Source organism: Mustela erminea, chromosome 19 (assembly GCF_009829155.1).
Source record: "Mustela erminea isolate mMusErm1 chromosome 19, mMusErm1.Pri, whole genome shotgun sequence".
Taxonomy (NCBI): domain Eukaryota; kingdom Metazoa; phylum Chordata; class Mammalia; order Carnivora; family Mustelidae; genus Mustela; species Mustela erminea.
This window is the reverse complement of record NC_045632.1, coordinates 43,127,542-43,153,733: the sequence shown is the minus strand read 5'-3', so window position 1 is coordinate 43,153,733 and position 26,192 is coordinate 43,127,542. Positions and strand designations below refer to the sequence as shown.

The window sequence follows — 26,192 nt, the reverse complement described above, 5'->3', positions numbered from 1 at the left end:
TCCTTCCCCAAAGCCCAGAAATAAACCTAGCCCCACCAGAGAAGGGGCTTCCCCAGGGAAAGTACACTGGTGGTAGAAAAGGCGGTAAAGCCCAACCCCACAGGAGAAGTGGATCTTAAGACTTGGTATTTGGCTACCACAGGGTCCTTCCACAAGCTCTGACTAGCTCAGGATGCCCAGGGTCCACTAGGGCCACCCTGTCTGCCCTGTTCCAGTTGGGATCTAAGGAAAGTAGGCATTTTAACTTAGACAGTTTTTTTGTGAGAAAAATCAGACAGAAATTGTGCCTAAAGCTTGATGCTGAGACTGGACCAAGCCTCAGCTGTCTCCTGGGTGGGGTCCCTTCTCTTGGAGTGCTAGTCTAGGAAGCTACGGCAGCCCCAGCGTGAAGTGACCCCATTAGCCACACAGTGCCCCAATCACAGGCCTATTTATCCTCCAGCCAGCCTCCTGCAAGCAGAGAGCAGCTGATCTCCCTCTCCTCTGAGGGCCCTCAGGCCCAAAGAGAGCTAGAAGTGACTTTCCCAAGGTCAGACGGCAATGGGCTCCGGTAGGCGGCTGGTAGTGCAGTATCCTTATCTGCATACAGGAGAACAAGTGTGAGGGGAAGGGCGGTTCAGGGACTGAGACCGAGGCCTCACATGCCTGATCTTTCATTCGGGCCACCAGGGCCAGCAGCCTGGCACAGGGGCCTGACCCCAGGGACAGGAGAGAAACATAGCCTTGGCCTAGAGGGGAACGCCCCTCCCCGAAGAACTTGGGAAAGGGGAGGAGAAGTAGTGTGTTTACAGTGGAGGAAGCGGGGGTGGTACAGGGCAGGGACCTTTGGTCAGAACGCCCCTCCCAGTAAGAGGGGGAGGCCCCATGAGATGTGGTAGCCGTTTGTTTGCTTCTCACTGCCAAGAGGAAATTAAAGATAATCTGCCACTTCCTTCCGGCCCAAGTGGGATAGTGGGGGCTGGTGGCAGGCAGTGGCGTGGGTGGGCAATTGTGAGGGCCCTAAACTGCTGGCATCAGCATCGTGTGTCCTCAGTGTCCCCTGTCTGGAGCAGAGACCTCATCAGGTCTGGGCTCCAGCTAGCTGGAGGTCAAACCCAGGGCCCCCCACACTCACCTGAGCTGGTCCCTTCCGGGAGCAACAGATACCCTAATTGTTCCCCAGATTTTATAGCACATCTCATCATGAAAATTCATTGATGGGTAGTACCTCAGGTTTGCCATCAGTAGAATGGGCTTCTTGGGCCTTCCTGGCTCATCCCAAGTCCTGTATGCATTCAAGATGATACCCCGTCCCCCACTTCCACGCAGACCCAGAAGGATATGCTTTAGGGAACTCCAACTCCGCACAGAGGATGGAAGTAGAATAATTATGCCAGGCCCTGTGTCTGTGTGTGAAGATGCCCAAGGCTAAAGCAGCCAGCTGCGGGGAAGGATGGGCAGATCTTTATTGCACTGTTCCAATGTCAGGATGAGGAGACGCCACCTGAAAAGCTCCTGTTTTCAAAGAAAATACTGAGGTCACTGGGAACTCGGCCTTGCTACTCAGACCCACCAAGGGAGATGTGCACCCTAGGCACCCTTTAGCCTGTGCTCCAGGCTGACAGCCCAGGTCAGGACCTCGTAACTCCTGCCAGGAACAGTCAGAGAATTGTCCGATGGCATCTGGTTCATGGTCTGCACCCACAGACATCTTACGGCCAGGCTCCTGAAGCAGGTGACCAAGGTAGGGACAGTGCTCACCAGCCTCCCAGGGGGCTCTCTTCACCACTTCCCAAGGCCACAAAGAGCTTCTTGCACAGCTCCCCAGGCACCGTGTGCTCCTGATTTCTGGAACCCTCAGGGTCTTGGTCAATGGACTCCCGCTTGCGCTTGTGCCAGGAAGGGCTCTCCTCGCCCAGGCGACCCTCAGGGAGGCCCCGGCTCCGCAGACAGACGATGGCCGCAGCCTGCTCCGCCAATTTCTTAGACTTGTCCCTGGGCAGATGAGGCAATGGGACAATAAGGCACGTAGGTAGGTAGGCTGGGTGCAGGGCAAGAGGCTGGACAGGCCTGACTCTATAAACCCTTGGCAAAGATTCTAACAAGATTGAGGAAGGGGGTCATTGCCCGGGGATGTCCACTGCCCAGGGACACCATCCTCCCCAAACCCTCTTCTGCCAAGGCTCGGTTCAGGCCCTTCATCCCAAGCCCCATGTCCACTGATAAGGAAACTCACCACAAGGTAGACTGGTACTTTTGCTCAGCAACCGTCACGACAGAGCAGAAAAGGCGATCCAGGGGGCGCTGAACCTAGTGCAAAGAGAGGAAAGGAAATAGGGATGTCTGCATGGGGGCAAGAGGAATGAGCCCTGGGGCTCACCTGCTAGGATCACGTGGAAGACAGAAAAAAGGAAATACCTCCCACCTAAGTTAAATGAAGGCTACCCGTATCACATGGTCCTCCCCAGGAGAAGTGCCTGGTCCATCTGGCGAGGAAGAAAGGCAGATACATAAACAGACAATGACACTCCAGTGTGTCAGGAGGTCAATCACGTACCTAAGCCAAGGGCCATCAGAGCCCTTAGCGCGCGTGACTCTGGATCCTGCTCCTACTGACATCTGGATGGGCCAGGTCACACAAAATGAGGAGAAATTCACCAGATGGCAAAGGGGTGAGAGGGGACAAGGATGGGGCAGAGAAGGTACACTTGGCAGAACAACCAGGTGATATGGTTGGACAAAGAGCTGAGTGGATGAGACAGGAAGCAGAAAGGCATGTGGGGAGCCTTGCGCTCTGTGCTGAGGTGCTAGGACTTGACCCCAAAGACAACTGAGGAGAGGAGACTTGAGCAGGAAGCAGAGGGCATATTTGTTCTGGAAAAGTCACTCTGGGAGAGGACACAAGTCCTGGAAGGAGATCAGAGGTAAGAAGGCTAGTCCAAAGAGACAGAGCAGCCTAAATAAGGCATGGCCATGGGGACCAAAGGAGGTGAAGCAAGACTGTCTTACCACTCCTTACCACTACTCTGAGCCCTACTGGCTGAGGCCTGGTCCAGACAAATGTCTGTCTAACTTAGGTTTAAGCATCCTTCCTAAGTAAGCCACCTGGTCCTTTCCAGAGAAGTCTCCCTGGTCTAAGTAATACCACCGGCAGAGACTGGCCCAAGCAGCCCCCTTACGTAGGTCTCAAGTTCAATTTTATGAAAGTGGTCAGAATTTGACAATAAGCCCACTGTCACAGGGAAGGGACTATCACATCAGCAGTTGGGCCGCCAGCAACCACTGCCATGTCCATGGAGGGCAAAGCCAGGCTTCAGTCAAGCAGTCTGGAATTCAGGGTACGAGCTATGGGTATGCTGGGAGCAATGGCACCGGCTGTGGGAGGCACTGTAGAGCAGGATGCAGGGCAGGCCACAGCCAAGAACTCACCGTGTCATACACAGGCTGCGCCAGCTTCTCCTTCCGGCACCATTCTAGCAGGCACATCTTGGGGGTAATCTGGGGTGAGTATGCTCTCCTACGGCAAGGAGGGGAAGGAGTCAGGCCTTGCCCACAATCACCACCAGGCTGCTGCCTTAGGATTCCTATACTTATTCCCCTGAGCTCCCATTTCTGTCCTCCCACCAGTGGTGTGGGGTCTGGATTCTACCTAAAGGGAAGATGGGCTTCAGCATGCTTGGGGAACTAGGATACAAAGTGAACTCCCAGCACTCTGAACTCTAGCCTGGAAAACAACTTTCAATAGTCAAAAATGGGTGGCTCAGTTGATTAAGTGCCCTAACAGTTGATCTCAGCTCAGGTCTTGATCTCAGGGTTATGAGTTCAGGAACCCCGCTGGGCTCCATGCCCAGTGTGGAGCTTACTTTAAAAAAAGAAGAAGAAGAAGATCCAGTTTTCCCCACAACACAAGCCAGAGGGATTGGGTGGGGGGTGGGAACATAGGTGGCCAAGCAGTGGTCTGGGATCTAGCTCAGTACCCACCCTTATTATGTCCCCTGAGTTGTGGGACAAGGCGATTCAAAGAAAGAAGTTTGGTCACCCCAGGACAACACCCCTGACAGTGCTGCCTGCCCTTTAGGAACCATCTTCCCCAAACTGCCTTCTTTGGGATGCTGAAAAATGAGAACAAGGATCCAAACGATGAAGACCTGTGGTCCCTGAACTTGACATTAACCATGTATAGCAATCAGCCAGCTGAGGCCATGGGCCCTGGCCAAGCAGAGGCCAACCTGGAGACCTACCGGTCAAACTTGACAGCCATCTTAATGACACCAGAGGTGTCTTCAGCTGGTTCTGCCGCAGCCTCTGGGGTTCTGGCCAAGAGTTCAGCCCGCCGGGCATTTAGCTCTCGTGTCATCTCCTCATAGAAGGCACCAAGACCAAAGGCCTCACTGTGGAAAGACAAGCAGAGCACAGCAAACCCCTTAGTGGACCCAGGATCCAGGAAACTACTCCAAGAGCCCAGGGTCTCACCGCTGAGAAATGACCACCCCACCCTCCTGCCCCCTCCCACACGCACGAAAACACCACTGAGACCTAGCCATCAGGAGGTTCCCCTACCTACCCCTGGGATCAGCCTTGACTGGCAAAGAGTGAGTGTGAGCCTCTGAGGCTGGACACTGGAGGGCAGGCTGGGCTGGGTGGAAAAGGCTGTAACGGTCACCTCTACCATCTGAGCCCAGCCTCTCTTCCAAAGAAGAAAACACAGGCAAGTGTCCCCAGCCAGCAATGAGCGAACTGACCTACACTGAACAAGTGCCTGGATTATACACAGCCTCATCCTCATGTGGGCCCAAGGGAGGAAGAGACAGAGGCCACGACCACTAAGTGGTTCCCCACTTCCTGCCCGAGCCACAAGCAGTTAGGCCTAGCCTAAACTGAGGTACCACCCAGAACTACAGAGTTCTACTCTTTCTCTCAAACTCACAAGATACCCGAGTCAAGCTGGTTAAGCTATGTGGGGTAGGAACAGAACCAACACCACAAGCCCAGGTTTGGGAAGAGAGTTCTGACAACTCTTTCCCCTTCTAGCAAGCATCTTGAAGGCTAAAGCATATTCATGAGGATGGGTGCCTGGGCACAAGTGTGGTTTAGGAAAGTTTCTAAGGAGGGAGGAGGAAAGAGCGTTCAGGCAGAAGACCCAGCATGAGCACAGATGTGGAGCTTGGGAAAACAGACAAGCAGACAGGGAGCCAGAGGAATAGGTACCAGGCCAGGTTGTGAGGATTTACACCAAATGCAGGGGACCAAGGGGGAGCCTCCCAGACTGCAGTTATGGGTTGAGGGCACAGGCTCAGGCCAGGGGCTCAATTCTACAACCCCCATCTCCTGACCATTGGGTCTAGTGTGTGACAGATCTTTTACTATGAAAGCCCCTTCCTCCAGAATTCCCAAGCCCAGCCCCCATATTCCTCCATCCTACCAGCATTCTACTTCCCCAAATTCTGCTGTGAGGTCAGTCCAGGGATGGAAAGTTCCAATGCTTCGTTAAGTTTCCTCTTCTGTGAGGTGAAACTGTACCACAGCCCCACTCCTATACATCCACCTCCAGAAGCTGCATCCTTGGTCCCCGACAGTCAGTTTAGGGCTCATAGTCAAGCCTGGCAATGTCTGCAAGGAATGACGGACAGCCATTGCCCCTCTCACCAAATTTCCTGGGAAGACTGGGCAGCATGGAGCAACCTTCCCTGGGGCGACTCCAACTGTTCTCGTAGCATCTGGCACAAGCAGTACTTGGTGTTGGTGTAGTGGTTCTCATACTGTATGGCCTGAGGGAAGAAGCAGCATGAGCCCACTTGCTGCCCAGGCAGGCTCTGAGGCCTAAGCTGTGCCCTGATGGCAGAGAAAGGGGCTCCAAGGGGACAGCAGAGGTGTGCCTGCAGCTGGGGCACTGTGAGCCCATAAGGAAAACCACCTCCATCCTGGCCATCAACTCCTCCAGCGAGCAGTACAAAGCTCAAGAGTCACAGGTGAGATCCAGGGTTAGGAGCACACTCAACCAGACAGGCCAAAGGATGTCCAGAAGTGTGGGGAGCGCCTCCTGCTTCAGCCACCACAGACTACCACAGAGGACTTGCTGCTCTTCCAGGGCAAGGACAGGGAGCAAGCCAGACTCTGGTGTGGCAGGATAGGGGCAAGATTCTTCTGTTTCTATACACAGTGGATACCTTCCTTGCCCACATCTTAAATAACCTGTCTCCAACATCCCACCTGCATGGGAAAGCACAGCACCCTCTACCAATCATGTTCACATGTGACCTGTCCCCTCATTGAGTTTCACAAGTCTTACAAGCGTGAGGGGCAGCTGTTACCACTACTCCTGACAAATGCGGGCTTAGGGAGGCAAGCTGACCGTACATAGCAGCACACTAGAAGCCTGCCTGGCTGGGGCAGATAGAAAAGCACTGGGTGAGAGATGCCCTGGCCCTCTAGAACACCCTCCCAGTCCTCACCCTCTGTATCCTTTTAATATCCCCACCTAGGCCTATGTCTTCAGCACCTGGGAAGGCGGCATGACACGAAGAGGACAAAGCAGAGATCTGCTGGCAAGCCCCAGCTAGTGGCAAGGCCTTGATTCAGCTTGTCAGGGACAGAAGGCACCTGGCTGGACCAGAAGCAGCCCTGCCTTTGCTTGCAAGCCACTCCTTTCCTCCAGGACAACAGCTCTTGAGGAGCTGCCAAAGGACACACTGAGTAGGAATGATAACATCACCTTTCACAGGGAGCAGTGCTGAGCTTATCTTCCCTGCTACAGACGTGCCTGCCAGCTGCAAGAGCCAGACAGGTGGCCTGGGCTAAGGCAACCCACCCCCCCTTGTCTCTGGCTGGCCCAGAGTACGGGAGAGCCCAGTAGTCACCAACCTGCCCAACAGGACATGTGAAACCCAGGGAATGAGGGCTTGTAGCATCAAGCAGGGGAGGCTCTAGAACAGAAACTGCCTATCTCTGGACAGAAGCCTCAGGGCCTCCTACCATCGCCAACTTGCACAGTCCTGGGGATACCCATAGGCCATGGTGGCCACAGCAGCCATAGGCATGGCCATGGCCTAAAGAGGGTATGGGCAGTCTGAGGATCTGAGAAGCTCTTGACCCTCCCAGAGGGTGTGAGCCCCAGTATTGAAGAGGATGAGGGCTGGACTCTCTGCTCAGGCCCAACACACCGAAGAATTAGAAGTACACTGACTATCTCTGCCTGCAGACATGTTCAGAGTCTCACAGAATTCTAGGATTGTGCCAAAGGGACAGGGCAGGTGAACTGGTCAAAAAATTCCTTTGGAGGTAAATGCCTCTGCCACTACCATCGAGATCTCAGTAAGAGGAAAAGGTTAAAGTTAGGCTAGTCCCTAAATCAGAGGGTAAAGGGTTCTGGGAATTAGCAAAAAAAAAAGTGTTAGGAGAACACTAAGGAGAAGGTTAAAGTTAGGCTAGTCCCTAAATCAGAGGGTAAAGGATTCTGGGAATTAGCAAAAAAAAGTGTTTTAGAAGTGATTCTGACTTATGACCAAAGAGAAGTCTCTACAGAGATAATATGTCCTCAACAACAGCTACCATGGCTCCTCCAGGCTGTGGCTGCTTAGGCGCCAACCGTTTGGCACGGTTGTCTTCAGTGATACCGACACCACTGTCACTGAGTGCATGTATGGCAGGGGGTTATGAGAGAGAAAGGGAAAGACATCACATGTTTGGACCGTGGCAGCATCCAGAATCCAGGCGTCCTTACTATGACCCCCACGCCTGGAAGCTTCAGAAGGAGGTGATGGTAGGGGCAGGCCTCCCCAGCAGGCTGTCTCTACACTGCAGTCAGGGAGACCCAATGCTACATTACAAGAGCTAAAAAGAAAAGGAGAGACACAAAAAGGCTGCTGGGGGCTGGGGGCTCACCCAAGGCGCTTTTTGCAGGAATGTGGCAGACAGTGAGAAATGTTTCTTTTGAAAAAGCGCATAGACGTACATATCGGATGTACTTCTGCATGACCTCCTCCAGGGGTCGCAGACCCTCCTTGAGAAAGATGGACGGGTTCCACATGGCAGCTCGGGCCACCATCACCGAAGAGGCTGCTGTAGCTTGTCGGAAGTCCTCTATGTCCAAATACTTTTGGATGTGGTCGTGAGATCCTCCACTGAAAGGCAACAGGAGAGTGAGGCTGGCCCCATCCTTATACTAGCATTTTCAGAAAAAGGCAATTCTCAGAGCTGCTGAGATTAACTATTTGGATTTGGCCAATCCTTCAGCTACGAGCACTTCGGGAGACCAGAGGTCATAATACACACCCCACTTCGGGGTCAGGAACTCCACGTCAAATAATGCAGTGAAACAGCCTGAACCAGGCCTCACACGTAACAGGTCTCCCAGAGATTTTACCTTCCTGCCTCCTCATCCTAAAGCCATCCCCAATCTGAAGACTCGGGTCTGTCAGTAGATGCTGGGATCACAGGAAAACCCCCAGTCTGGGGCACCTATGCATCTACTAATGGCTGGGTCAAAAACCACAGACGCGGTGGTGATTATGAGAGGAAGGAAGGAGGCCCAGTTTGGTTGCAATTTCCCTTCCTGCCACTCTGAGGCCCCAAGGGCCCCCTTGGAAACCGCTGTTTGCATCCGTTCCACTAGAAGTGACAGCCTCAATCCAGAGACAGCGTTTTATGTATTGTGGGGAAGACCCTTGGGTGGCAGCAGCAGCAGCAGGATCCAGGCTCTCGAGTAGCCCTACCCTCTCCAAGCCACTCCTACAAGTCCTTGGCCTAGCGACAACCAGGCCTGGCTAAGACCCCCAACCTTAGCTCCCACCCTCCCTCCTTCCCACCAGTCAGGTGTGCCTTTTGTCAGGGCTTCAGGGCTTTGGAACTTCTCTGTTCCCATCCTGTCCTCAGGCTCTGTGCCCTCCTAAGGTGCAAGGCTCCACTGGATCCCAACTGGCCCACATAGCCAGCTCCCCAATGACAACTGGACACTATCTTACTATTAAGCCTCCGAGCTGGTCATTCGTGCCTCACAAATGTCTCTGCTCCTGGTCCTGTAGCTGCCCAGCATGCTTTGGACTGTGACCTGCCTTATGCCCCCTAACCATACCTCAGTACACTCTGGCTTGGTACTACCCACCCTACACCCTACATACCTAACTCTGGGTGTGACATCACTTTGCCTGGGGCCTGCTGCAGGGGCCGCCTTCTCGCTCTCCCAGTCCCCTGAACACTCCCTTATCTCAACCCCTTTATCAGAACGCCCTGCCTGCTGCACACCTACATCAGCCACTCACCAGAGGCCAGGGGACATGATACAGACTTTTCAATCTCATGCCCAACCTCATTTTTTTTTTTAAGATTTTATTTATTTATTTGACAGACAGAGATCACAAGCAGGCAGAGAGGCAGGCAGAGAGAGAGGAGGAAGCAGGCTCCCCGCTGAGCAGAGAGCCCGATGTGGGGCTTGATCCCAGGACTCTGAGATCATGACCCGAGCCGAAGGCAGTGGCTTAACCCACTGAGCCACCCAGGCGCCCCCCAACCTCATTTTTTGCCCCACCTTTTTTCCTTTTCCCTTAGATCATTTTTTAATACTATCTCCATCCACTTTTTCTATGTCAGCTCAAATCCCCCAGAGTGAGGTGGAAGCATAAAACAGTAAATGATGAAGAAGAGAGGCTTACTTGGCTATGACAGGAATGGAGAGGGCTTCAGCAATGGCTCTGATGGCTTCACAGCTGACAGGGTGCTGAGGTCGTTCCTCCCGCTTCCTTGGAAATAAAGAAAAAAGATGGGGCCAAGGGCTGAGGCCGTGTCATGGTTCAAACAGTTTACCTTAGTCAAACCCTACTGTCCTCCCTGCTGAACCTCAGGAAGGACACGTGGCCATGAAGAACAGGGTTCTGGACTGCAGAGGACGTCTCTCCATGACCTCTGTTGTAAGGGGCAGGAGCAGCATTAGCCCCTGCTGGGAAGGCAAGTCCAGCCTTACAGGCCTGCAGGTGAGGCATGGCTGCAGAGGTGGCCTGGCTCCCAAGGTCACACTGCCTTTCCCTGGCTTCCCCTCACCTCTGCCAGAGATGAGGAACAGTGCTATAAGAATGCTGCCTCTACTGTCCCGGCCCTGCCCTCCCTATGAGACTGGGAACAGCTGCTGCCCTCAGACTGACCACTCCCACACAGCTGTCCATGTTGAGGCCAAGTTGGGCAGCTGATCCTGGGGAAAGGTACCTGGCACAGGGTAGACCCAGCAACCAGGACAGGCCACAGATCATGGCTGTCACAACGAGCCCCAGCAAGGAAGGACCACAGCCTGGGGCCCCTCTTTCCAAGGTTAACTGCAAGAAGTTCTTGTGTATGAGTCAGTCTTAGGGATACTGAAGTGAGCTCTGATCTAAGTTGTGCTCAGGAACAAGCAAAAGAAATGGGTGACCAGACAGCTCTTGCTCGGGTCTTGCCTGGGCCCATCCCTTTTGGTATACTCTTCAACAGAAGGGTCAGGGGCCACAGGACCTCAGAAGGCCTGTCAACCCATCTTCTACCTCCACCTCCCCACAAGCCCCGCAGCCAGTCTAGTCCATCCTCAACAGCTTTGATGGCCTGAAGGCCCTTCTTGAAACGCACCCAAATCTGTCTTCCTGGTGTTTCCAACTACTGGCAAAAAGAAATAGCTATATTTATTCAGAGAATACCATACGCCAGGCACCGTGCCAAGGCTATATATTCACGATCTCATAAAAGCTTCAAGACAACCCTATAAAACAGAAATTATTTTAATTTCCAAATGAGGAACGTGGTACTCAGAGAGGTTAAGTGATTTGTACAAGGATACACAGCCAACAAGCAGCAGAGCCAGGAGCCCAAACCAGGCAGCCTGAGCCTAGAGCCTGCTGTGGCAAGTAGGGGCATGTGTGTACGAATGTATGGCCTTTCACCGCCCCCTACTGGCTTCAACCCACAGAGCTCTGCTTTTCTCTTTTCCCTGTTGGGAGTTATGGGTTCTACTCATCTGAAATGCTGGAATAGAAACAACCAGCAAGCAGTGGGCTGTTCCAACAAGACCCCTGAACCCAAAAGGAGTAACATTCAGAGAAGGTGGGTCACTCTGGCCAAAGTCTGTTTACCTGGGATGTACAAAAGCACATCGTAGACACAGGGAGCAAAACTGCCTGGGAAGCCAAAAGCAGCTGTCAGCAACACGTCAGCTCCCAGAAGACAGCACATTAGCTACAGATACAAGGGCTGTTTCAAGTAGTCATTGTGACAGCTGGCAGTCCAACGAGGGCAGACAAAAGAGACAGTGCCTTTAAAAGAACAGCCATCTGCCTGGGATCATTCGAGGGAGAAGCCATGACCCAACGTAGTGGAAAGAAAATGAGATTCAGAGTCAGAGTTCTAATTCCACCACTTCCTGGCTGCATGGTACAATTCTGAACCTATCACTCAATCTCTACCATTTACACATCCTGAGGGTATGGGCGTTTCTTCTTCCCCTTGAATCTTTAAACTCAGTCTTCCTCTTCTTCTGTCTTTAAACTCAGTGCAGTGTCTACCACCAGGAGGTGTTCAGTGAATGAAACAAAGAAGAATGCCAGCCTATAAAGGGTTTGACTGCCCTCAGGACTTATAGGATGTTAAAGAGCTAGGCAGAGGTAGGCTGCATGTGTAGAAGAAAATTTCACTGTCCCCTGGGGTCTGGAGAAGCACTGTTAAGATGGCTGAGGACGAGGGCACCTAGGTGGCTCAGTCCATTAAACATCTGCCTTCAGGTTGTGATCCCAGGGCCCTGGGACAGAGCCCTGAGTTGGGCTCCCTGCTCAGCAGGAAGTCTTGCTTCTTCCTCTCCCACTCCCTCTGCCCTCCACCCCCAACTCATGCTCTCTCTTGCTATCTCTCTGTGTCTTTCAAATAAATAATATTAAAAAAAAAAAAAAAAAGACGGCTGAGAACCTCCCTCAAGTCAGTCACTAGATATACAACCACTCACCTTCCGTGAACTGTGACAGCAGCAATGCCAGTCCTCTCTATCCGCTTCACAAGGCTCAAGGTATCTTCCAGCTGAGGAAGAGGACAGCCCGGGGTGGTTACTGAAGCTACAGAAGGAACAGCTAGCTGCCAGCTCAAAAAAGTGGGTTCACCAACCCCTCCTCCAAACCTAATTCAGCTCCTGGAGAATCATTCACCACCCCCCAAATCAACACATCCAGAGAAAATGGACCTTGAAATGTAAAACACCATCCTTACCGATGGCAGGATGCGAATCTTGCAGGTCACAGGTCTGCGTGTCCCTTTGACAAGAGTGCTGAGGATCTGCAGTGAGGAAAACACAAACTATTCTGGAAAAACAACCACAATGCTCATACTAATTAACCGTGCTACAGACCTGTGTATCACTATGGCATGGACAAGTCTATGTACATGTATGTGTCCTTCCTTTCCTACACTAGCACCCCCGCACCAGAAGCCCCTTGCCTGGTACACCGTGGTGTGCATATGTTTGGTAAGTGGACGAATGAGTGGATCTTCATGCATGCCTACGTAGAACACAGTAATCCTTTGCCAGGTAAACATCAGAATCTTCTGGACAGCCTAAGAAATACAGAACCTTAGATTCCACCCTGTACTTCCTAAATGGGTCCCTAAGTGAGCAGGGCTTAGGAATATGTGTTTTCAAAAGACTCTGTCATTCAGCCATAAGAAATGAGGAAATCCTACCATTTGCAAGAAACACGGATGGACCTTGAAGTGTTATGCTAAATAAAATAAGCCAGAGAGTTGGGGCGCCTGGGTGGCTCAGTGGGTTAAAGCCTCTGCCTTCAGCTCAGGTCATGATCCCAGGGTCCTGGGATCCAGCCCGGAATCGGGCTCTCTGCTCAGCAGGGAGCCTGCTTCCCCCTCTCTCTCTGCCTGCCTCTCTGCCTACTTGTGATCTCTGTCAAATAAATAAATAAAATCTTTTTTAAAAAAATAAGCCAGAGAAAAACAAATACGGTATGATCTCACTTATATGAGGAATCTAATAAAAAGGAAAGAAACTGGAAAAAGAAATCAGATTTATGGTTACCAGAGGTATTGGGAGCGGGAGCTGGAGAAGGTGGTCAAAAGGTATGAACGTACAATGTACGACATAATGCCTGCAGCTAACACTGCTGTATGACACCTGGGAAAGCTGTTAAGAGAGTAGATCCGGGGGCACTTCAGTGGCTCAGATGCTTAAGCATCTGCCTTCAGCTCAGCTCATGATCTCAGGGTCCTGGGATCAAGCTCCACATTGGGCTCCTGGCTCAGTGAGGTGTCTGCTTCTCCCTCTCCCCCTGCTTCTCTCCCCTGCTTATTCTCTTTCTCCGTGTCTCAAATGAATAAACAAATAAACAAGCAAATCTTTAAAAAAAAAAGTGTAGATCCTAAGAGTTCTCATCACATTTAGTTTTGTTTTTATCCCACAATGTGACATTAGTTTCAGAAGAGTTTTTTAAATTTTCATTTTATTGTATCCATACGAGATGAGGGATACAGAATACAGGTAAGCTTACTGTGGTAACCGCTTCACAATATATGTAAATCAAATCATCATGCTTGTATGCCTTGAACTTACAGAGTGATGTACATCAATTTCTCAGTAAAACCACAAAATCTTTCCAATTTTTAAAAAAGGTTCAGTCTGGGGTGCCTGGGTGGCTCAGTCAGTTAAGTGTCTGCCTTTGGTTCAGGTCATGACCCCGGGGTCCTGGGATTGAGTCCAGCATTGGACTCCCTGATCAGCAGAGAGTCTGCTTCTCCCTCTCCCTCTACCCCTCCCCACTGCTTGTTTGCGCTCTCATATAAATAAAATCGTTTTTTTGGTTGTTGTTTTTTTTTTTTAGAGGTTCAGCTTAACACCCTCCCTCCTCAACGTGATTCTAGGGCTCATTCTGACTGAAAAGACATGGCCGAAAGCTTCTTTCCTGCTTGAAACCAATGTTCTCCAAGATCTGGCAAATGAGGGAGCCAGGAAGGTTGTACAGGTCCTGCCTGAATCCTGTCCTCATGAGCCTCTATTTCTTTCTCTTTTTTTTTCTCCTCATGTGCCTCTCTTTAGGCGAGCTGGATACACAGAAGTGAAATTGGCAAAGGAAAGACAACATATTCAACACATTAAAAAGTATTAATTTGCATAGTGATTGCAAAGGACTTCAAAGAAAGATCAAGAAGTCACACAGAAAAGAGTCAGATCACATATGAACCAGAGATCGAGAGACATGCAGATGACAATGAACGTCTGCCGCACTGCTATGTTCTTTCCTCGTCAAAAATTTCAGGCTCAGGGCACATGGCTGGCTTAGTTGTAGAGTATCCAAATCTTGATCTTGAGGTCACGAGTTCAAGCCCCACACTGGGTATACAGAGATTACTTTAAAATAATAATGTTAAAAAAAAAAAAAATCAGGCTAGGCAAGTTGGAGGGAAGGTGATCAAGAGCCCTCTTCCAAGAACTGGATTGCCGGCAGAGCACAGGGGATGCCCAGACCACTTGCTGTCAGACAAGTGGGGGCAGCAGAGAGCCAGATCACAAGAACCAGTCAAGGAGGGCTTTCTCTCCAGCCCAAGCAGAGACTGACCTCTCCAGAAGACACTAGACCAAAAGGCTGGGCTGACAAGGCAGGTAGACAGATCACGGACAAGAGAGGGTCTACTGGCCTAATAAGCACAAATGCCAGGGACTGGCAGGAAGGAAAATCCCCAGATGCCACCCCAGGTGGTGGACTGGGCCTGTGGTCCTCTGGCAGGCCTGAGGGGGCAACTATCCTTTGGTGGGGCAAGGGTGGGGTGGGGTGGACGACTGCCAGGTCCACTGAGAGACACAATAAAAATTCTCCCTCTAGTCCTGTCCTTCAGGCTGACAGTACCATCTCTGGAAGTTTCCTTTGCTAGTGCTGACTTAGAATCTGCTGATGTTTGGTGACTAAAACAACATCAGCTGGTTTGATCCAGTTCTGTTCTACAGAACTTCCTTTGCCATATTTCATCCAAGTAGCTCTAAGCACTTTCTTTTTCTTGTGCATGTTCAGAATCAGGAAGGAAATTAGTAATCAAAATCCCCAGCCACCTGCAAAGGGTCACATTAAGGGGACCGGGTGAATAGAGACTGCTTCTGGCTAGGCTCTAGCATGAAACCCTGCTGGACTCAACTCTCCCAGATCAAAGTCAGACCACCTGTCTTGTGGTTTGAAAGTCTGTGAGGGAAAAGGACCTGAGGTAAGCTCATAACACAGATAACACTGCATATCTACCCACAGGCAGGTTTGTCTCACTAGATCTCCTAGCTGACTCAGGAGAAGCAGACTCTTAGCTCTCCTGGTTGTTGCAGAATGGGTAGAAAAAAAGATGTGAGAGCATAGGCTTGGGAATCACTGGGAACTGAGTTCAAGTCCTGGCCCTACCAACTGTTAGTCATAGCCCCAGTGTACCATGCACAGGGGAATGCCCTGGGCAGCCAGAGGGGCCCAGGAAATCTTGGGCAGGGGTGAAGAGAGATATTACTAACTATAGTCTAAAAATGAGGTTCTTTTTTTTTTTTAAGATTTTATTTATTTATTTGACAGACAGAGATCACAAGTAGGCAGAGAGGCAGGCAGAGAGAGAGAGAGGAGGAAGCAGGCTCCCCGCTGAGCAGAGAACCCGATGCGGGGCTCAATCCCAGGACCCTGGGACCATGACCTGAGCCAAAGGCAGAGGCTTTAATCCACTGAGTCACTCAGGTGCCCCTAAAAATGAGGTTCTTAATCTAGGGAGGATACATCAGAGTTACCTAGCAAGCCTTTTCAAAAGACTAATACTCCTTCCCAGCCACTATCCACCCCAAGGGTATTACAGAATTTCAACAGATAGAATCCTTATTATTATTATTATTGTAATAAGATATATATAACATAAAATTTTCCATTTTAAACATTTCTAAGTGTATAGCTCAGTAGCATTAATTACATTTGCAATGTTATACAACCATCACCAGCACCTATTTCTAGAATTTTTCATCACCCCAAACAAGTATCTCTGTTTTGAAAAAATTCTGCAGGCAGTCCTGAAATGTTCCCACAGACAGAACCATGGACCTAAAACACCAGCCTGGAAAAACTTACAAAGTTCTCAGCCAGGTCACCCAGTCTGCCAGCCAAGTTTGAACATGTATCTAATCCAGTTCACTATTCTTGGGCCCCATCTGGCTTTGTCGTGGAAGCCTGCAACCTCCAAGAAGCAAACCCCATTCACAAGTCCAACTGGTACCATCCAGCCACTCCACCAAATGGAAAAGAAATGGAATGAACTGAGCAGTGTAACTCTGCTGCCTCATGTACAAAATGTGCCTTATCCAAAGAGGGGCCATGGAGAAGACCGAGCCAACAGTATGGGAGGGAGAAGCCAGGAGGCTGGAGGACAGGGTTAACAAAAATGTCTGTGGGCACATGTTGTAAAGCCAAACCATCTCACAATGGGGCCCTCTCCCCAAGTGTGGTGATGAATTTAACATCCACAGTTGTCCAAATCCACTCCATCTCACACAGAGGTGTCTGACTGGAGGTTCATAAGCCCAGACATCTACTGATGAGACACTTATAAGTGACACCCAGGCACCCTAAAACTGATATACCATCAAGAGGGGACAACTGATAACCGGGGTAGGGGCCACAAAACCATGGCTCCAGCCTTAGCTCCGCCTGCTACTTATTTGCTACATACTCTTGAGCAAATTGCTTGTATCTCTCTGTGCTTTAGTTTTATTATTCTTGATCAAACAGACATTAACAAATGTCTCCCCTGTCTACGTCAAGGGGTTGGAGGAACAAATTGAATATACATCGATATATATACTTGTACCTATCTGCACATGGGAAAAATGGAAAGGCAGCAAAGCCGTCAACACACTGGTCTTCCTAGATCCCAAAGACAGCAGGGCTGGAGGAGTACACATGGTCGAGCTGCTGCAGAGCAGCCAGCACAGATACCTGCAGCTTCTATTTAGTGGCGCGTTAGTCCTTGCTGCTCTAGCCTGTGGGAGCCACTAGGAGGCTTAAAGCCCAGACAGGGGGGTGGGAATGGAGAATGAAAACAAAGGAGCTAAGAGGAGCAACAAACAGAAAGCTGAGGACTGAGAAAAAAGTAAAAGGTATGTATGGTGTAGCAGAAAATGTCACACAGGCCCTGGCAGCTCCCAACACGGGTGACAAAGGCCCACCTGTCTGCAAGGCCTCATAAACCTGGTCTTTGGAATCGCCAAGGAAAGGGGACCAGAGGTGACCAAGTACAGCTTGCCTCACATGACACTGGCCTGATGGCTCTCAAAGCTGCTGGCAGACTCCACCAGGAGGGAGGAGACCCACTGCTGCAAGCCCCCTGGGAGAGGCCATCCCCACCCCCAACGCCACTGAGTCTGTCCACAGTCCACACGTAGCCTGGCGTATGCTCTCATGAGCTTCTCAGAAGGGAAACAGGTCACACAGAGGAGGTTCTAAATACTCCTCAAGGCCCCAGCTCTCAGTCCACATGTTCCTAAGCCCTGAACTTTTGAGGAACTCCAAGGCTGCTGTATGCTCGCTCAGGGGTTCCCAAAGCTGGCTGTACATCACAGTGACTGGGAAGCCTTTTGAAAATTTCCCAGACTCCAGGGGCACCTGGCTGACTCAGTCAGTAGAGCATGCAACTCTGAATCTCAGGGTCATGAGTTCAAGCCTTGCCGTGGACACAGAGCTTACTTTAAAAAAAGGTGGGAGTGGTGCCTGGGTGGTGCAGTTAGTTAAGCAACCAACTCTTGGTTTCAGTTCAGGTCATGATCTCGGGGTTGTGAGATCAAGCCCTGTACTGCTCCGCACTCAGCACAGAGTGTCTGCTTCAGATTCTCTCTCTCCCTCTGTCCCTCCCGCCCATGTGCTCTCTCTCAAATAAATCTTTTTTTTAAAGATCTTATTTATTTGACAGACAGAGATCACAAATAGGCAGAGAGGCAGGCAGAGAGAGAGAGAGAGAGAGGGAGGGAGGGAAGCAGGCCTCCTGCTGAGCAGAGAGCCCGATGTGGGGCTCAATCCCAGGACCCTGGGACCATGACCTGAGCCGAAGGCAGAGGCTTTAACCCACTGAGCCACCCAGGTGCCCCAATAAATCTTTTTTTTTTTTTAAGATTTTATTTATTTATTTGTCAGAGAGAGAGAGAGAGAAAGAGCGAGCACAGGCAGACAGAGTGGCAGGCAGAGTCAGAGAGAGAGAAGCAGGCTCCCCACTGAGCAAGGAGCCTGATGCGGGACTCGATCCCAGATGCTGGGATCATGACCTGAGCCGAAGGCAGCTGCTCAACCAACTGAGCCACTCAGGCGTCCCAATAAATCTTTTCTTAAAGATTTTTTTTTTTCTTTTTATTTGACACAGAGAGAGTGAGTGAGGGAGAGAGAGCACAAGCAGGGGGAGAGGGAGAAGCAGACTCTCCACTGAACAAGGAGCCTGATGTGGGGCTTGATCCTTGGACCCTGGGATCAGGACCTGAGCCAAAGGCAGATGCTTAACTGAGCCACCCAGGTGCCTCTCAAATAAATACATCTTAAAAAAATTTTTTTTCAAAAAAAAAAAAAAAAAAAAATTTTCCAGGTGGATTAACTGATTCACTAAATCTTGGCCGGGGGGTGGGGGCGGCAGCAGTGAGGGTGGATATGTGTTCCAGATGACTCTAGTTCCCAGGCACGTTTAAGGACCTCTGCTTGCACTTCTGCAGGACTTACCTTCTCAATCTTGTCAGGGTCTGATAGCAGAGCAGCTCCCATTCCTCCCTAAGGAAAAGCACACAGAGGGTCTTCTTATAGCTGGAGGAGGGTGCTCCCTTCCCCATGGGATGGCAATGTGGTGTGGCAAGCGGGCACCACCCCGGCACTCACAGCCAAGTTTCACCGGCAATCAGCACTTCTAGTCAAGCAGGAGGAAGCAGCATCCAGGCCCATAATGTCAGAGATCAGAGTTGGATGAATACTAAAAGTCATCACTCTGATCCTCTTTGCAAAACCCACAGATCCATCTACAAGTGGGTGCCACAAAAATTGTTTCTCAGGAGTGCCCATTCTCTACCCAGGGTCTTAGAGTCTTACTAAACTAAACCCCACAATATGGCAAGCCCTTAAGAAGGCAATGAATCCTTTTCCCTTTGGAATGAGATAGAATATGCCTTTGTCCTATCCTCCCAACATTTGTTTTGGTACCATCACTGCCAGCAAAGCCACTTAGAGGAACATAACTGGCAAATCTTGACCAGGCTCTTCTTCCCTGCCAGCAACAATGCTCCAGACCAATGTCAAGCTCTAGAAAAAGCCCCAGCTAGTGGAAACCAACAACCGAAGGAGCCACTTAAATCTTGACCTTAACAACAGTAGCTGCCTCTTGATGGTGGGATTATTGATGACTAGTCTTTTTTTTTTATGCTTTCACCAAGTTCTGGACAACGGAATGAACTACTTTAACAGTCGGGGAAAGGGAGGACCTTTCCAAAGATGAACCCATTAAAAAATGAGGTAAAGGGAGAAAAACAAATCCAATAAATAAATCCTTTGTCAGTACATAGACTGCACACTAATGAAAGCTCACAGGATGTGCTCAGAAGTTTGACGTTCACTTATTACAGCTTAATTTCATTTTTAAGGATGACAGATTAGAATCGAGAACCCAGAACCACCGCAGACTTGGCCAGCCAGAGCCTGCATGTCAGAGGAAACTGGGAAGGCAGAGGAGTCACTCACCCTGGCCCCGTCCGTCCACCTCACACACAGTCACAGCCTTTCCTTCTGGAATCACAGGATCTAAAATCCAGGCCTTCCACAACAATGGCTTTGTCAATTCGTATTTCCTCCCTTCCTTCCTTCCTATTTAACTTATTTGCTTTTTTTGAATACGTAACACATTAAAAATGTTAAAGGTTCAAAAGGGTAAAAAGTAAGAACTCTCCTTCCCTAAGAAATGGAAAACTTTTCAATTTGTACCTTTTATAAAGCTTCAGTTTTTGAACCATGAGAAGAGAAGAGGGTGGCTCTTCACGGGCTATGTACTGGTATAGCATACTGGTAGTATCTGTTCTGACTGGTCGGGGCCAGTGCCGTGCCAGATGTTAGCTATTTTGAGGAGCACCCCTACAGTGAGAATTTATTCCTTATGCCAAACCAAATAAAAACTTGGTTTCCTTCCCCAGGGAAAACCTGTTTCTTGTGTGTCTTTCCAAATATATTCTATGAAGAGAAATGTAAACATATGTAAACATCCATCCCTCATCCTTCATATATAAATGGTGGTATACAGTATCTAATTTGGCTCCTTACTTTTCCATCCCACAATGTATCAGGGAGATTAATTATGCCGATAATTTAAACTCTGTTCCTTACATATCTCAGAAGCACAAAAGAGTAATTAGAAGACGGCGAAACAAGGTCCCAAGTTTTCCACTCCTCATCAGCAATTTCAAACCTCCGTAATTCCTTGAAATAACTGTCTACAAGGCCCTGTGGTTTTCAAGTATCCAAAAAGCCTTCGCTTCAAGTAATCTTTTGCCTTCTGGCCTAAAGCCAAAGTCCCCAAGCTATGTAACTCCAGGGAGCAGAGGGGCTAACTCTGGGCAGTGGACCCAGGGGAACACCTGCTATGTCTACACTGCAGACCCTGACCACACATCCTGTGATAAGCTTCTCAGCGGCAGCCCCACAGGACTCCTTCTGGTGCCTCACATGCAGCCAACCTGAAGCTGTCCTTGTTATTTGCCCCAAACACACTCTTCCTCCAGCAGTCCCAATCACGTTGAAGACAAACTGTCCTCCTGGCTGCTGTGCTGGTCTTTCCTCCCTCTACCCAACACTCACCCCACCTCCCCACACCCAGTCTAGTCAGCTGCCACCCAAGTCCCTATCAAATGCTGCTCCAGCTTCACTTCTCCTCTCTCCATCCTCAGTCTCTGCTACGGACCCAGGATACTCATCTCCTAAGTCCATGTCCCTACCCCTAGCCCATTTCCACTCGAATCTACCAGACCTGGCTTTCAAATTAGTATTTCTATCACAGAATATATTTGGAAAGACACACAAAGAAACTAGTCTAGTTTCCCCTGGGGAAGGAAACTAAGTTTCTGATCATATGGATCCTCTGTTCCAAAAGGCTAGAAATATCAGAAGTCCAAGTTCGGGGGCACCTGAGTGGCTCAGTGGGTTAAGCCTCTGCCTTTGGCTCAGGTCATGATCTCAGGGTCCTGGGATCAAGCCCCGCATTGGGCTCTCTGCTCAGCAGGGAGCCTGCTTCCCCCTCTCTCTCTGCCTGCCTCTCTGCCTACTTGTGATCTCTGTCAAATAAAAAAATAAAATCTTAAAAAAGAAAAAAAAAAAAAAGAAAAGAAAAGAAAAAGAAGTCCAAGTTCAGCTAACCTGGCCCTAACCAAGATTTTCAATCCTGTGCTCTTCTGCTTCCTCTTTGTCTTCTACTCCCCAACTCTTGAGTCAAATCAAGGTTCTCTGCCTCTGCCGCATCCTGGCCTTGCCGGGCCCCTGCTCATCCACTCCCTCTGCCTGCAGGGTCCCAGGTCAAATCAAGGACCACATTTCCCTAGAAGATAGTCCGTTTAAGGGCTGCCTTTCTACTCCTTTTTCCGAGCTGCCCCCGCACTCTGCTCTGATCTTCTGATGATGACAAAGGGAACACAAGCATTGCATCCTCTATTTTTTTTAAAGTATATCTCAGTTTTATTCAAGAAAAAAAGAAAGCCCTGTTCATAATTTTTTCTTTTAACGTTTACATCATTAATTACTCAGGCTTGAGTGCTTTGTGTTTATTTAGGTATGTATGTGTATGTAAATAAGATTTTTCCTGAAGCGTTTACAGGTAAGTCACATTGCATCATAGCCCTTTACAAGTAAGGATTTGTGTCTATTTTCTAAAAATACAGATATTCTTGAGGCACCTGACTGGCTTAGTCAGTAGAATGTGTGACTCCAATTTCAGGGTTGTGAGTTTGAGCTCCATATTGGGTATAGAGATTACTTAAAAATAAAATCTTTAGGGACAGGGTGCCTGGGTAGCTTAGTTAGTTAAGTGTCTGACTCTTGATTTCAGCTTCGGTTATGATCTCAGGGTCATGGGATCAAGCCCCACATTGGCTCCACGCTCAGCAGGGTCTGCTTGATATTCTCCTCTCCCTCTCCTCTTCCCCGTCCCCCTATACATTTTTTCTCACTCTCTTCCTCTAATATAAATAGATAAATTCTAAAAAAAAAAAAAAAATCTTTAGGAGCACCTGGGTGGCTCAGTTGGTTGAACATCCAACTCTTGATTTGGACTAAGGTCATAATCTCAGGGTTGTGAGATCGAGCCCACGCTGGGCTCTCCACTGGGCGTGGAAACTGCTTAGGGTTCTCTCTCTCCCTCTGCTACACCTCCCCCTCCCCTGCTCTCTCTCTTTCTCTAAAAAAAAATACTAAAAATTAGAAAAAAAATCTTTATTTTTGTTTATTTTTTTTTTAAGTGTGCACATGGAAGCAGGGGTGGGGGATGGGGGTGGTGAGCAGAGAAATAAGCACACTCCCTGCTGAGCAGGGAGCCAATATGGGACTCGATCCCAGGACCCTGGGATCATGACCTGAGCTGAGGGCAGATGTTTAAGTGACTGAGTCACCCAGGTGCCACTAAAAAAAAAATCTTAAAAAAAAAAAAAAAAAAAAGAATAGAGATATTCTAACAAAACCATAGAAGAATTATCAACTTCAAAAGTTATACTGATACAATATTTTAAGCTAATCTTCTATGGTCCATAATCCAATTTTGGCAGTGGACCTAAGAATAACCTTTTGAGCATATTCTCCATCTAGTATAGGATTTAGTCCACAGTCAGGTAACGTCTTGTTAGTTGCCTTTACTCTGTACCCTACATTTGTAAGGCATATAAGGAAATCAGTTTACCTTGGTGGAATACTCTTTTGGACAGCCCATGTTTACATCAATACCAGCCACATCATTTTCCCTGGGAAAACATGAAGTAGAAAAGATAATAAAGATCCAACTTTAGGAGAGAATTTAAATTGAGTCAAAGGCATGGATCTGTGCTCATGAACCTCTTACATTGCCCTGGCCCTATTAAATATACCAACCCTCAGTGACAGAAAGTGAAAAAACTGGTCTCTGAAATGTACAATTGCCTTCCCCAAGAAGAGTTCAAGAGGAAGAGCATACTGTATGCAAATATCTACAAAGGACTAGTTGTAGCAGACCTTGATACTTGGGAATTATATCAGATAATCCAAATAATGAGGGAAAGCCCCACTGAAATTGATCCCAGAGTTCCAGTTCTACTGGGGTATTAAAAGCCATCTGTCAACACACAGAAGTGACAGGAGTACAAGAGCACCTTCCCAGACCCCTGGCTCTAGAAGAAGCTACAGGAGTGCCTTTGCTTGCTGGGCTGCACAGCTGGCTTACTCCAAACAATTTTCAGATATGGAAAGGACCGTTAGCTCATCTTCTGGTGTGTATACAGTTAACAGTCTGTAGCTAATGCCTGAATTCCTTCCCAGCACTAAAGTAATTAATAGCGAAATTAATCACTCACTACATGCCACATACTGTGAAGACATTTACATGCATTATCTCATTTACCGTCACCTATAATGCCAGAGGTAGGTAGTACTACCGGTCTCATTTCCTAGATAAGGAAACTAAGTTCTCCTAGTTGAAGTATGGTTAGTAACTTATGTAAGGTCACTCAGCAAGCAGCAACCCAGAAATCCAACCCAGGTCTGTCTAACTCCAAAGCCCATCTCCTTAACCGCAGTACTCTTCTGCCTTCGTTAATTTAAGGAGCAATAACCCTTACCTACACTTCATGAAACTCAAAACCTTAGGGCTCATAGTCACAAGAATCCCTGGAAAGGGAGCTTCATGAATAAACACTAAAGAAGAGTGGCCTGAACAGAGATTATCTGGGATGTGGGTACAATGGGTACATGAGTCCCAGGCCAGCCCTCAGATGCCAAACAGAGGGGAAAAAAAAACAGACACTCTTAACCTGGAAAGAGAAGGTAGAGCACTAAGAAACATAAGGTGCTCCCCTCCAAGGTCACCAGAAATAGTAAAGCTCCCTAGCCCACAGGAGAGGCAAAGGCAGCCCCAACAAGGGAAGAACTTACACAAGTCTGGCCACAGCAAGGGCTCGCTCTGCATCTGAAGTCCCCTGGGAACAAAAGAGGCTCCATCAGGCACCATCCCTGACACAGGTATACGAGCACAGATGCACAAACACCTCTATGCACACCATGTACGTGTGAGCACATGCACATGGACTTCAGCAAGTACAGTCTGGCTGGCATTCTTCTATTCAACAGCCAGCCCACTGAACTAGCTCACTGTCAGAGGTGAAAATTGAACCTGGAAGGCCTAGAAAACATCCTCGGTGCTGTGATTACTTCCTTTTTACAAAAATAGCTGACAAAATTTTAGAGTGAACATTCATTCCTAAACTCACCACTTACATGCTAAAATTAATATTTTGCTATATTCACTTTATCGTATGTCTATCCGTTGTTATTACCATGTTTTTAAAAACGTAAATTTCATGCAGAACCTATTTCTGAAAAAGTACTAAGAAATGCCCAAAGTGAGAGAAGAGCACTATAGAGTCATTACGAGACTAATGTAAATTAACTGCTCTTGAGGAAACCTAGTTTTATTTCCCTGGGAAATATACAGACTGTACAAAAACAAAAAACACGAACCGAATAACCAGTTTTATTGGGTTAAAAATATAGAAGTCATGCCAAACAGACAATTCCTACAACAAAGGGAGTTATATTTGATCCCGGAGGCATGTCACAGGGTGCCAAAGCTTGATTTCCTTTAACGGTCTCCAACAGTGTGAACACTCATGAACAACTCTTTGGAAAACATTAAAGCAGAGTCTCAGAGAACCATCACTAAGCAATGGAGCCCAGGCACTGAAGGATGAGTAACCCTTGAGAGGGCACTCAGCCCCCGGGGATCTCATACCATCTGGAAGACAACCCGGCTCTGTTCTCTTTCGCAGGTGCGGAAGACTACCCGGTCATCAGGGGCGACAAAGTCCACTGTGCTGAGCACCTCTGCAAGAAAACACAGACACGCCGGGCCACCCCGTGAAGAAGCAAGTTCAACCTAGCTCTAATCCCTGCAAGAAAACACAGCAAAAATATCACTTTGAAGGGGAAAAAGGGATACTGGAAGTAACAATTCTTTAAAGAAGCCAGTGTGCACATGGAGGTGTCCAAGGTGCAGGTGATGTCCTAGTCCCTGACTGAGGTGACAGGAGTTACAGGCTGGTTGCTTTCCAGTTATCTGTCACACTGCATGCTTATATTTTATGCATTTCCATTTTATGCAGTGTTTATATTGCATAATTTTTAAAACGCTGTAAAAAAAAATGTACATATGTAGAACCTTGTCTGTGTTTCAGATTTGGCCCAAATTTTCCCACAGGTCACTCTGAAGTTGAGGAAAATTGCTGTTTCTTAATTAATTACCGTGTGCTGGGGATTGCAAGTGCAGATTCCTACATCACAGTCAACCCTCATTATGTGCACATACGTACTTGCAAATTTGCCTGCTTGCCAAAACGTATCTGTAACCCCAAAATCAACACTCATGGCATTTTCGTGGTCATTCACAGACATACGCAGAACTGCAAAAAAAGTCAGTCACCTGATGCATGCCTTCCCAGCTGAAGTCAAACAAGGCGAGGCTCTACCTTCTTGTCTCAGCTCTCACACTGCTCACACTGTAAATAAGTGTCCATATGATAGCTAATGTCTTTTTTTTTTTTTTTTTTTTTCATTTGCTTTTGTTGCTCTCACTGTTGAAAATGGCTGCAAGCACAGAGCCAAAGTGCTATCTAGGGCTCCTAAGCACAAGAAGGGTGTGAGGTGCCTTAGGGAGAAAATCCACGTTAAACAACCTTTGTTCAAACATGAAATTACAGTACTGCTGTCTGTGAGTTCAAAGTTTAAATAGAAACATACACAAAACAAGGTTATGTACTGATCTGTTAGTGACAATGTTGTGACCCGAGGCTCGCTCGTATTTCCCCTGAGGGCAACGGTTCAGTATTCGCTAATTTGGTGTTTGAAGCAACTTTATAGAACATAACTACTGCAAATAACAAGAATTTCATATGTTCTTCATAATAAAGCTCCAAAGTACATGCTACCATTATTAGTTTTCAAAGATGACTGTCACATGAAAGAGAT

General features: G+C 48.6%; 1 protein-coding gene across 7 annotated transcripts in view; it reads right to left on the bottom strand.

Moving 5' to 3' along the window:
- Nucleotides 1-1,428: 1,428 nt before the first annotated feature.
- DUS2 (dihydrouridine synthase 2) overlaps nt 1,429-26,192 on the bottom strand; it is a 51,735-nt gene continuing 26,971 nt past the window's right edge. For 5 of the 7 annotated variants that reach the window (XM_032324911.1, XM_032324910.1, XM_032324915.1 and 2 more), the window contains 13 exons: nt 24,961-25,052; nt 24,105-24,148; nt 22,882-22,942; nt 18,687-18,734; nt 12,187-12,252; nt 11,930-12,000; nt 9,627-9,713; nt 7,931-8,099; nt 5,626-5,747; nt 4,221-4,370; nt 3,409-3,496; nt 2,216-2,289; nt 1,429-1,974 (listed from right to left, as the gene is read on the bottom strand). In XM_032324911.1, the coding sequence (XP_032180802.1) occupies nt 1,737-1,974; nt 2,216-2,289; nt 3,409-3,496; nt 4,221-4,370; nt 5,626-5,747; nt 7,931-8,099; nt 9,627-9,713; nt 11,930-12,000; nt 12,187-12,252; nt 18,687-18,734; nt 22,882-22,942; nt 24,105-24,148; nt 24,961-25,052 (1,310 nt within the window). In that variant the 3' untranslated portion in view covers nt 1,429-1,736. Of the gene's footprint in view, nt 1,975-2,215; nt 2,290-3,408; nt 3,497-4,220; nt 4,371-5,625; nt 5,748-7,930; nt 8,100-9,626; nt 9,714-11,929; nt 12,001-12,186; nt 12,253-18,686; nt 18,735-22,881; nt 22,943-24,104; nt 24,149-24,960; nt 25,053-25,647; nt 25,724-26,192 lie in introns of all 7 variants that reach the window. The other 2 variants (XM_032324917.1, XM_032324916.1) reach the window with 2 other exon arrangements.